This window comes from Uloborus diversus, chromosome 8 (genome assembly GCF_026930045.1).
Source record: "Uloborus diversus isolate 005 chromosome 8, Udiv.v.3.1, whole genome shotgun sequence".
Taxonomy (NCBI): Eukaryota; Metazoa; Arthropoda; class Arachnida; order Araneae; family Uloboridae; genus Uloborus; species Uloborus diversus.
The window spans coordinates 86,959,564-86,972,384 of NC_072738.1; the positions used below are offsets into that span (position 1 = coordinate 86,959,564).

Here is a 12,821-nt window from a genome sequence, read left to right on the forward strand (position 1 = left end):
GGTAATTTCAAAGAACTAACTTCAGTCGCAGATAGTTCTAAGGGATATAGCCTTTGAAATGGCCGCAGTCTCTCTCCTTGTTGTGTCTTTACTCTGGCTACTCTGGAATGGCCATCTGCTCCAGGATAGGTTTTTATTACTACTCCAAGAGGCCAGTCATTACGCTTGGATCCGTCACTCCCTATTAAAACGATATCACCAACTTCTAATGAGTTAACTTTCCTATAGCCTTGGTTAATTAGAAGTGCAAAATATTCATTTCTAAATCTTTGTCGTAAGTCTTCTCTTAATTTCTGTAGATATTTGGACCTTCTTGTCAACAAGGTTCTGTCTACCACATCTAGATCAGCATTTTCAATCTTGGTGCAGTTGTCACTTACCAGAAACATAGCCGGAGTTAAGGGCATCAGTTGATCTGGTGAACTTGATATGTATGTCAACGGTCTCGAGTTGATGATTGCTTCACAGTCGCATAATATTGTTGAAAGCTCCTCGTAGTTAACAGAAGATTTACCTAGCATTCTTCTTAAAAGGCCTTTGAGCATCCCAACCATGCGCTCCCACCAACCACCCCACCAGGCAGCGGTTGGTGGAATGAACTTCCAAGAAATCTGTCTTGTGGTGGAATAAGAGCTTATTTTATTCCAGTCAAGCATCTTTAGCACATTGTTCGTTCCAACAAAACTCTTGCCATTGTCGGTGTAGAGAACAGCAATTCTTCCTCTTCGAGCTACGAATCGTCTTAATGCTAAGATGAATGACTCTGTTGACATTGACTTAACTAGCTCAAAATGAACAGCTCGGTAAACCGCACATGTAAATAAAATGATCCAGGCCTTTTCTCCTGATCGCAAATACAAAGGCCCGGCATAATCAGCCCCGGAAACTTCAAAAACACCTGCATGGGTGACTCTGTCTCTTGGTAATGGGGCGAATGGCACTTCCAGAGGTTTAGCTGTATGGCGTTTACATATAACACAGTTAGAAATCACTTGCTTAGCTAACTTCCTGACGCCTAATATCCAATATTTTTCTCTTAATCTCACTAATAAAGTAGACAGTCCTGCGTGGAAAGATTTTTTATGTTCTTCAGTCACCATTTTCAATACCGCTTTATGTTTTGAAGGTAACAGAATAGGACTCTTAAACTCTTCTGTTTCCTCACAATCAAACAATCTTGTTTGTAATCGTAGTAATCCATCCTTATCTTTGAATGTTTGCAGCTTCTGCAAACGATTATCTTCATGAAATTGCTCTGACTGTATTTGCCTCATAAGTGCAATTTCAGCTCTGTTGTACTCATCAGTTGTCAACTCTCCTATTATCTTATTCTGACTGGAAATATTGTGATAAAATCTATAGATCCATCCAATTGTTCTGATTGTCTTCGTATAAATTGAAAATCGGTCACTTACAATGTTATCTGTGCATTGCACGTTGACCATAGATGATACCACGCCTCTCTTTCTTTCACTTAAAATTTCTTCTTCATCAGCACAAAATTCGTCTTTAGGCCATTCTTCCGATGGGAAATACAACCATTGCGGACCTTCCCACCATTTTGATGAAAGAAGTTGGCTAGCAGAGCAACCTCTACTCGGAAGATCTGCTGGATTTAGTGATCCTGGTACGAACCGCCATGCATTCAAAGGAGTCAAGGATCTAATTTCCTGCACTTGGTTTTGTACAAACACTCCCCACGGCCCTTCTCTTCTCAACCATGAAAGAACTGTAGTAGAATCAGTCCAAAACACAATTTTCTCTTTTTTGAATTCTTTCAGAACTTCTACAGAAAGACGTGCTAAAATTGTGGCTCCAAGAAGCTCTAATCTTGCTATAGTCGTCTCTTTCTTTCCACAAGGTGCAATCCGAGATTTGGCTCTTAGCAGATGAACAGCTACTGAATCATTCAAACAAATTTTTATAAAAACAACAGCTGAATAGGCAGACTTACTAGTGTCGCAGAAAAAATGTAAACTATCAATTACGTATTCGCATTGCAACCATCTAGTTATCTTCAATTCTTTCAAAGTCTCCAAATTTTTCAACCATTTCAAGAATTCTTCTTTAGTATTTGTATCTACTTCTTGATCCCATGTTAATTTGCATTCCCATAACCTCTGCAGCAAAAGTTTTGGCAGTAAAGTAACTGGACAGGCTATGCCTAAAGGATCAAACGTTTTATGTGCAGCAGATAAAATTGACCTCTTAGAAGTTTTCATCGAAGAGGTATCAGTATCATGTGATAACTTTAAACTGAGGGTATCATTTCCACGGTCCCACATCATTCCTAGCACATTCGTGGGTTCTGAAACTTGACAGCGGGAATCCGAGTACTCCCACCCTCGTAATTCAAATTTTCTTTCCATTAATATTTCTGTAGCGGCTTGTATAAATTTATGCAACTGAGCTTCATCCTTTACGCTAACAAGACAATTGTCCACATAAAAACTGTTAGCAAGTTCTTCTACAGTTTCAACGGGATATTTCGAGGACTCAGCTCTTGCCTCTTCTAGTGCTGATTCTAAATGATACTGAACCACAGATCCGAGTAAAAAAGGGCTACACGAAGCACCGAATATTACACGACAGTGCCTGAAATACTTTAGCTCAGACTTATCGTTGTACCAGAGGAATCTCAGATAATTTTTGTCCCTTTCAGATACACGGATTTGCAGAAACGCTTTACATATATCAGCAGTAACCCCTATTTTATACATACGAAAGCGTGTTAATATTGATGGAATGAATTCAATAAGGTTCATACCCTTTTCAAGGCAGTCATTTAGACTTGGTGAAGATCTCGACTTAGCGGAAGCATCGAATACTGGCCTAATGCGAGTCGTACTATTTTCTTTGACAACAGGCCGATGTGGTAAATAATGCGATGGTTCTTGAATTTCATTATAAGGAACCTCTTCAATTATTCCCTCCTTTTCCCATTCTTTGAAAACCAGGTCATAATCCTCATACAGATTTTTCGCTTTTAAGTTCTTTACTGTGTTGTTCAGTCTCTTCAAAGCCAATTCAAAATTTTCAGGCAGAGGGGGATGTTCACTCAACCAAGGCAAATCAACGATAAACCTTCCTTCATCGTCTATTCTAACAGTTCTCAAAAAATGTTCTTTAGCTGCTGCATGCAATTCATCTTGCGTTTTCTTCTCAGATGGATCCAGTATACCGATCGTTTCCAGTGACCACAAGTTTGATATAAAAGTATCATTACAAATCATACTCGTTACAAGTAATGCAGTGCTTTCTCGAGATTCTAAACTAGAGTTCTTCCCCATTAGTGTCCACCCTAGTTTAGTTTCAATTGCGGCAAGGCCACTAGGAAGTAATTTATAACCACCTGTCATTAGTTTTCCCGCAACGTCTGCTCCTATCAAAATTTCAATAGGGGCTCTACTATCATCCTCAATATGAATATTTAAGTCACAGAGTTCTTTTATACAGAGTTCATTTGTAGGTGACTTTGTTTCACATATGACTGGTTGACTCAAAACGTCAAAATTGCAGTTATAATTACCGTTAGCACTAGTTAAATACAATTTAAAAACTTCATGTTTACACACACCAGAATTTTTTCCTCCGAAAAGTGCATGTTTGAGACACTCTGAACCCAGGACTTCGTACTTCATCTCCTTTGCCGTATCCTTTAGAATGTATGACCTCTGGGATGCAGAATCAAAAATTGCTCTCGCTTTACGGCTCTTTCCGTTTCCTCTTATGATTACTATTAGGGTTTGCAACATCACTTTTGGTGACATTGAAATGTTTGCGAGAGCTGAATCTTGCTTTGGAGTTTCTTCTAATGCAACAACTCTTTCAGAAGACGAAGGTAAATGCGGTTGGCCACTTCTGCACAGCAAAATATGATGTCTTCTTCCACAATTAGCACATCCAGCTTTCACATTGCATTGACGAACTTGATGTCCTGTTTTGAGACATAGAAAACAGCAGTGAGATTTTCCAACTAGTAATTCTCTCTCTTTAAGCGGTATTTTCCCTGCTTTTATGCAATCATTCGAATCATGGTGATTGCCGCAAAAAATACACAGTTTCTGTTCTCGCGATGCAGTAAAAAGGTCAGCTGCTGTTGCTACTTGATCTCTATTCCCAAACTTTAGTTTATTACCATTTTTCTTTTCAATGTGTAATTTACTGTTCTCTCGAGAAGTAGATTTCACTTTAGGACAATCGAACGACTCAGAAGCCAAAATTATTCTGTCTTCAGCCTCTACCTCATCTTGTAGGAAATCCAAAATTGATCTCAAGTCGTTCGTCTCTTCGAACTGTGAACTCGATTCATTTTCTGTGGCAACCTCTCGCGTTCTCCGGTTTGTTGCTCGGCATCGTTCCCAAGCTCTCAAAGTTTCTTGTGGAAGTGATGATTCAATTAGAGGAAATAACATACAAACATATTTGTCTCTAGTTACTCCTAGAGACTCTAATGCCCTCAATTTAGTCTCTAATAAGTCGTATAATACTCGAAGAGATTTGGTTTGAGCACTTTCTCTCTGAAGAACTAATGCTAATAGATCTCTTACATAGATCTGGATCAGCAACTCTTCTTTTCCAAATCTACTCTTTAGCTGATTTAATGCTTTTTCATAGCTATCTCCTCCAGGTGGGAAACTTTTAATTAAATCCTCAGCAATGCTACCTTTAACCATACTTTGTGACAAATAAGAAAACTTGTCATGTAGGTCCAAGTTGGGGTCTTTATCGATCTTTTGAAACTGTCCCCAAAATCTGAGCCAGTTTCTTATATCTCCATTGAATGACGGGAGCCGTATCTTAGGATACCGTAACAGAGTATTTTTCTGCGATGTATTTGCACTTGAAACCGAAACAGAATCTTCTTTTTCACATGATGAAAGTTTTTTGAGTTTTTGTCCTAAAACGCGCCAACGATCAATATAAATCTCAGATTGATCGAACTCAGCATCACATTCTGTTTCTGAAGTATTTTCATCGCAAAGATGATTTCTAACCTTGTATTCAGTCTCAATCATTAAAAGTGCTTTTTCTTCAATTACTTTAAGTTTAAGTAATTTATCTTCATCACTTAACCAAGCTTCTTCTGCATCAAATTCATTGCAAGCTTTCGTAAATAATCTCCTGTACTGTGTCCTGTTTCTCTTAAATTCATCCATTTTTTTTTTTTCTCAGCACGATAATTAAATTTATTTTATTCAAACAGACGAAAGAGTCCTGTCACGGACGCCAGATGTCCGAAAAACTCTAATCGGACCTCGAATCAGTACACTCGTAACACATATCGCACAAATACATTTATTCACAGGACACAGCACATAACAAGAAAATATTTACACAATACATAATTTCATGGCAAATTTGCCTAACTAATGCTCAAAACTCGAAAATAAAACTCAATAACTCAAAATGAAACTCAATAACTCACTATTTCATTTTATAAAATCTCTCAAGTGTTTCTCGCTTCTCAATACTCAAAATACCCCATCCAAACTCACATTTTTCAACTCTAATCACCAAAACTCTTATCGCACGCACATTCTAAAGATATTTTGTTGCCAGCTCTCGGAAAACAAAACTAAATAAAAACAATTTCAATTACGCATTTCACTAGTAAAATACAATAAAATTATTATAACGAGGAATCTCTTAACAAATATAGCCTTTAACTGGAGCAATTTTTAAGGAATTTTCATTAGGTGACACAAGTTTAACATAAAGGCTGTAACCATTCCAATAATTTTCCTCTTTTCTTAACAAATGTGTGCATATATCGTCGCCTCAAAGTTTTATCCCTGTAATCAGTACTGTGTTCTGAGTCGACTGTATATGACTTCTGATTTAAGAGGAAGCCAATATGAACCAACCGTAAGTGTAATATCAATTTCGAGGTAAAGGGGGCCCAGGGGTTTCTCCCCCAGAAAATTTTTGAATTTCTAGTCTTTAAAAATGCGTTTTAGACGATCTTTTGTTATGTTAGGGGAGAAGAGATTTGCGGGCCCTTCTAAGGAAATTTCTCCGATTTGTAATCTTAGAAATGCATTTTAACTGTCTTTTGTATTAATATGGACTCCGGTGCGAACCCCCCTCCCCCCGCCCATTTTTTGAAATTGAAACCTTAAAAATGCAAACATTATCTCTAATAATGTTAAGAAGAGGGAGCTTCGGGGTTTCTCGGGCGGATTTTTTTTTTTTTTTTTTGCCACTGCAGGGCCAAAAACGCAGTTTAATACGATCATTTCGTGATGATATGTGGAGCGTGGAGGAGAAATTTGAAGGACAAGAAGTTTTTCTAATTTGCTGTCTTAAAGATGCATTCTAATTATCTTTGGTAATGGTAGGGGAGAAGAGGTTTGAAGCGCACCTCCCGAAATTGTAGCTCTAAAAAGGCTGTTTTAGACGATTTTTAGTGATGTTAAGGGAAGGAGAGATTAAAAGGCCCATCCCAGGAAATTTTACTAATTTATAGACTTAAAAACGCATGCTAGACTATCTTTGGTAAGGTTAGTGGTTGAAGAGATTCCGAGGTCCACTTCCAAAATTTTTTCAAAATTGAACTCTTTAAATTACAAATGTAGGCAATCCATGATTCATGAGTAACTTTTAGAGGACCAGCAATTTTTTGAAACTGAAACTCCAGAAACGTAATTCTTCAAGACTTTCAATGATGTTATATAGGGAGGAGTTTTCCCCCGGAAACATTTTGAAACTCAAGCGTTTAAAACAAAATTCAGGCCGATCTTCAATGATGTTGGCTTAAAGGCTTCCCCTAGAAACTAAAACGTTGTTTGTTGACGATCATCGGTAATATTAACAAGAGGAAGAGGAGTGGTTTGGCGGGTCCTATATTAAAAAGGAATGAAAAATAATTACATAGCACTGCATAAAGCCAGGTTAAAACTTAAATCTAACTTTGACTTAATTCGCAATCATTAAATGTATAACTTTTTATCGGACACTTACTAACACATACCCTTTTCTTTCCCCCATGGGGGAAGTAAACACATCTAACAAGGCAAGCATATTATGCTAAATGAACCCAAATATTTGGTAAACACTTGATATTTTTGAAATTTTCGTGGGGTGGCCATGCTGTCCCTCTGACATTGTTTCTATTCTTGTTAGACTTCACATGAATTACAGTGAAGTTTTTTTTTTTGCCAATTTTAAGCTACGAAAGAGGGTTTAAAAAACTATACTTTGAACTTCCTCAGTATGCTCTTATGACTCCCCAACGTTGTTTTTATATTCTTGTTAGGGGGACTTCGAGGAATAGTAAGAATTTTTTAATATTTAATTCTAAAAAAGGTTTTTTACTGTTTTTTAAACTTTCTTCCCCTTCTCATTGTTTCCCTAATTGTTAGATTTTGTATGTGTTATAAGAGAAGTTTTTTACATTTTTGCTCAAAAAAAGGGGATTTTAACTATTCTTGAAATTTTTCTCTGAGGGGGCCATGGCCCCCATAGCCCCCTCCCTGGATCCGCCCATGCTGTACAGTAAAACCTATGTATAACGATACTGTCCATAACGATCAACCTTCCTACAATGACATTTCCATTTGGTCGCCAGGAATTTCCTATTAACTCGATGCATTTTAAACCTGCGTACAACAATAATCATTTTTTAACAAAACCTGTCTACAACGATTTTTTCTCTCTGTAAGCTCATTAAAGAACTAGATTTTTTTTTCTTCTGTCTCAAAAATCGACTCCATAATGTCTGGAATGTGAGATAAGAAAAAGAATAGAATATTTCTAATGTTAGTCTACCATTTTGTAGCTGAGGGGTCAAAGAGAAATTTAAAATGTGTACAGCTGTTTATATATTTCTTTTGAAAATGGTGCCCAACTAGGAACAAGGGAGTTTTCTTTCTCCGTTAGTGTCGATTGTAGACTATTGATTCCACGTAATTTGGAAAAACCATGTTTTAAGCAAAATTTGTTTTTTAAGGTAATTTGCATAAAAAAGATTAGAAAAATATGTATGACACATTTTTCCCAAAAAGAAAAAAAAATCTTAATTTCTTAAGAAATAAACTGATGTTTTCTTTGCAAAACTTTCATTTTCAATTCTATTTAAGCTATAAAACTATATATTTTTTGAATTTGAAATTTTTTTATTCAAACTGTCTACAATGATAATCTGTCTATAACGATATTTTTTCTCGGTCCCCAGAGTATCATTGTAGACAGGTTTGACTGTATATAGCTGACTAGTTAAAGATGTGGTCAGAAAAAGCACTTGTAAAATGGTTAAATAGTTTTACAATTTAAACCAGAAGTTAGTTAGCTAGGAAATTTTGCTTGTTCAAATATTCATCTCAACCAGGGGCGGCAAATAGGGGGGTCGAGAGGGGGCAGTTGCACCCCCAAATTTTTCAAGAGGAATGATAAAAAATAAGCAAATTCAATTTACCTAAATCGCAAATCAATGATCAAGATAAACAATCTTGCTGGTACTCCGTAATGGTTGATGAAACTCGACGAATTTTCAGACAGGAGCAAGTGTTTTCTGTTTTTTTAAATTTTTAGAAATTCATCAAGCTTTTACCGGCCTTTTCAGAACAGAAAACTGATGAGGAATCATGTTTAATTCTAACTAAAGACGTTGTTTCGTCATATAGGCTAAATAGCTTGTTCTTGTGTGCTCTGTGTAACGATGGTTATGAGAGCCCCGTGCAGTGGTGTGGCTGTATGATTTTCATAAGAAAATGCCTTGGTACTTTAAATTGATTATTACACTCATATTTTAAGTGTGTCTATTTAATGAGTCGTATTCATCACTTTCTTCTGTTAGAAACACATTTCCGCTGCTCAATGCATAGTGTGCTTCATAGATGCTCTTTAGAAATACGTACTATTTTTTAAAAAAATATCTCACATCAACAAATACCTTTTCTGGGGGCCCCTTAACTATGCAATCTCCTCCCCCCCCCCATATCATGATTACATGCTGTTAGCCAATATGTGTTTTGTTCCATACTAAGGTAATTCATATTTAAAAAACTCGACCCCCCGAATGAAATGCTGAAATGCCGCCCCTGATCTCAACCGAGTTTTGCTTATGATAAATAAGTAACATTGACTATCATGTGGACTTATGAAATTTTCATTTTATTAACGGTCAACAGTGACCCTTGTTGTATTTGTAAATATAAATGGGCAATTCCAAGGGACTGACATCTTTGAAACAAAACTACGTATTTTTTAACATTCAACGCAAAATATATGTTGTACAAACGATCTTTTGCCCTGGAATATTATATTTTTAAGCTAAATTTAATGGTGTAAGTATGTCGGTCAGTTACCATGCTTTTAACAATTTTTTTTAAATCGTCCAAAATGTATTTTGAGAATTTAATTGATTATACCATTGAGTTCTGCCTAAAAAGTACAATATTCTAGGTGAAAAAAATTGTGTTTACAATGTATATTTGGCATTGAATATCTTAAAATACGCATTGTTTTGCTTCAAAAACATAGAAATGCCCAAATACAAGTTTTACTGTTGTATTTATATTTATAAGTTTTCTTTACTAAATGTTTTTCTGATAAATAAAAATAATGCATTCTTTCCCTTCATGTGCATTTTTTGTAACATTTTTAGGGTTTGTTACCTCAACGTCAGCATGAAAGAACACCAGATCAGGAAAAAATTGAAAAGCGCAGACAAATACCATTCCATAAGCATATTAACTTGGAACTCCTTGAATGTGTTTATTTAGTTTCAGCAATGCTGTTGGAAATACCTTATATGGCTGGTAAGCGTAGTTAACATTCAATACTTACTTTTTGACCGAGCGAAAAATAATATTTTTGTGAATTATATACTATCTGCCCCGCTCAAACGAATATTGTTATTCCAAGAAATATTATTCGATTGAGCGGGGTATTTAATTAAGAGGGGATATTTTATTTACCTGTCTAAATGGATAACATTCGTCTTAAGGTAGTAATTAGAAATTAATAGCTATATAAAGGAAGTAATTAATGTTATTGGTAAAAAGGTTTTGAAATAAGCTAAGTTAACATCAAAACAGTATAATAATTAAGTAAGTACTATGTTATAAGTACATATGAAAATTATAAAAACTTAACTTATAACTTATGAAATCTTTGTTTTGGCACCTTTTTTTAACACATTTTTTGGAAAATTCTGTAATAATGGATTGCTTGCTCAAGGTCATTTGGGAATATTTGCATTTAATATTTATCAATCATTGTCTAAAATGTGTATATTTCTTTGTGTTATTTAATTATCTACTGTTTTTTGTTTTTTAATATTTTGTAATGGCAAAGACAAAAAAAATTTGGTAGAATATTGGAAATGTTTTGATGGGATATGAATGTTGTTTCTCTCACCTGTTGACAGCAAAAAATATTACTTTATATTTTTACGTCAATAATTGTTCTTACTTAAGGTTTTTCTAATTTATTAAGTTTTCTCAGCAAAAACTTTTGCAAGAGCTGATCAATATTATTCGATTAAGCGAGAATCTTTAACATTGTGTCTATAGGGAAATATTCGGTTCCAGGAGGTTTTATTCGTATGAGCGGGGTATTCATTTATCCGTTACCTGATTAAGTGGGGCTGACAGTATAAGCATATTTACTCATTAATTAGGTATACCTATAATTTCCGTTGCAGAAGTTCAATTTTATATGCCTTTTCAATGGTATAAATTTTACTTCAGGTGTGGTAGAGTCTGCCTTCAAGTTAGAAAATAGCAGTAAGATTTATTCAAGCAAGCAGCACTTTTTTCAATGTGTAAACCATCTACTTTTTCCAGATACACATCTTGTTCTTCTCATTTATGTTCTGTTAATGATAACTGCTTTCTTTCTTTTTTTTTTAATCAAAAGATCTGTGTACACTGATCACAATTTTGAAAAAAAAAAAGAGGAAAGTGATCTTTATATGTCCTCTTCTTTAGAACAGGAGGGGGGAGGATTTGTCATATAAAATTACATTCTGTTTTTAACTGTGCTAAAGCCAGGGTGGCGACAGATCAGGGAAATCAGGGAGATCAGGGAAAAGTCAGGGAACTTTATTAATCAGGGAAAAGTCAGGGAAAAATCAGGGAATTTCAAAAAAATAACAAAAAATCGGGGAAAATTGATTTTATGAAAAAAAAAAATTTTTTCTTGCTTTGCAAAATTAAATATCCTAGTTCTCTATACATTTTCCGCCAATTATCTGTTCAAAAAAAAAAAAAAAAGTTAAAATTAATGTGGTGCGATTATACACTGCTGCATACTTGTGCATCTTTTTTCCTCAACGTCAAAGTATTGTATCTTACTTATTAACCACAGGATGACCTTCCTAAGATTGCTTCTGTGTCTGTAAAGTAGTTTATTTTACCTAGCTCTAAGTTTGCTTTCACGCTTTCAATACTACGTAAAATAAACAACTCTACAGGCAAAGAGGAAACCGTCATTAATGCCTTAGCTCCTTTGCCTTTATTCCATTGTCTCGAAGTAATAAGCATATCGTAATCAAGATTTCAAGAAGAAATCTTTGTTTTGTGAATTAATACTGATAAAAGCTTAAAAGTTATTACTTCTTCGCGTTTTTTATGTAATTGCTAAAATTGAACTTTGAATCAAAAAAACTTTGTTTTTTGCCGTTATACTATTTGCTGTCACCGCAGATTAGAAAGGTTTTCTTTTTTTCAGGCTTAAATTATTCTTTTATTTTAAAACCAAGTTGTATTCTTTTATATATTTTGAAATTAACCAATTGTTTTTTCCCACTTGCATTTTAAAGCTGTTTGTTACAAAAGAAACCTAAGATTTTTTTTCGATACATACTGAAATCATTTGAAATAGAGTTAACTTGTGCACTTAAGTAAATATCTTTATTTTTTTTATTGTTAAAATGCTGTAATCATTCATAAAAACCTATGTTCTTGATTAGAGAAAAGCTCCCTATGAATGGATTTCAAAAGGTTTCATCTGTTTTGCATAAATATGTCAATTAGTTATATAAGAATAACTACATTGCTTCTATTATTTCACTATTACTTGTTTTTTTTTTTTTTTTTTTTTTTTTTTGCAACAATTATTATACTGTTTGAAAATTTAGTTCAAAATAATTTCAATTACTTTTTGGTTCTATCATAAATACACATATGTTTTTTAAGAGTGATTTTAATAGTTTCTTAAAATTCTTATGCTAAGTGGTTACTGGAAGTAAAGTATTTTTTAAAAATTTTATATAACTTTCCATATAGAAAAATTTAATATCTTGTTTTGTAGGGTGTTTTTTCAAAAAAATTAACTTGATATGTTTTTTAACACTTTATGAAAAAAAACAGCATCTTTTTAAAATTATATCTTTAGTTCAACAACTTTACATAACTTAAAACGTTTAAAATACTGCATTTTATACAAACATACAATGGATTTCAAGCAGAGCAGCAAAGAAAGGAAACCATTATCATTGGTAACGTAAATCAGGGAAATTTGATAAACCTAATCAGGGAAATCAGGGAAAAGTCAGGGAACTTTTTTTCACAGTTCCTGTCGCCACCCTGTAAAGCTCAAAACTCGCGGTCGCCAGTCGCCAAATGCGATTTTCAAATTTTGGCGACCATTATTTTCACTTCAGTCGCCAATGTGGCTACCATTCGCCAATGCAACCTTCCCTGACCTATAGTCTTGACATATGACCTTTCCCCAAATACTTTTGTCCACTAAAAGTTCGGCTATCGGATCGCCGGGGATGAGGGGGGGGGTATTGTCCTCTTGTCCACTAAACTTTCGGCCATCAGATAGGGGAGGAGAAAGGAGGAAGAAATGCAAGTTATTTAATGTATTTT

The 12,821-nt window shown here is 34.7% G+C and overlaps 1 protein-coding gene across 1 annotated transcript in view; it reads left to right on the top strand.

Annotated features, from left to right (window-relative positions):
- Positions 1–12,821, top strand: part of LOC129228464 (eukaryotic translation initiation factor 3 subunit C-like) — a 40,068-nt gene that overhangs the window by 14,792 nt on the left and 12,455 nt on the right. The window contains exon 4 of the mRNA XM_054863145.1: positions 9,608–9,761. Within this exon, the coding sequence (XP_054719120.1) occupies positions 9,608–9,761 (154 nt within the window). The remainder of the gene's footprint in view (positions 1–9,607; positions 9,762–12,821) is intronic.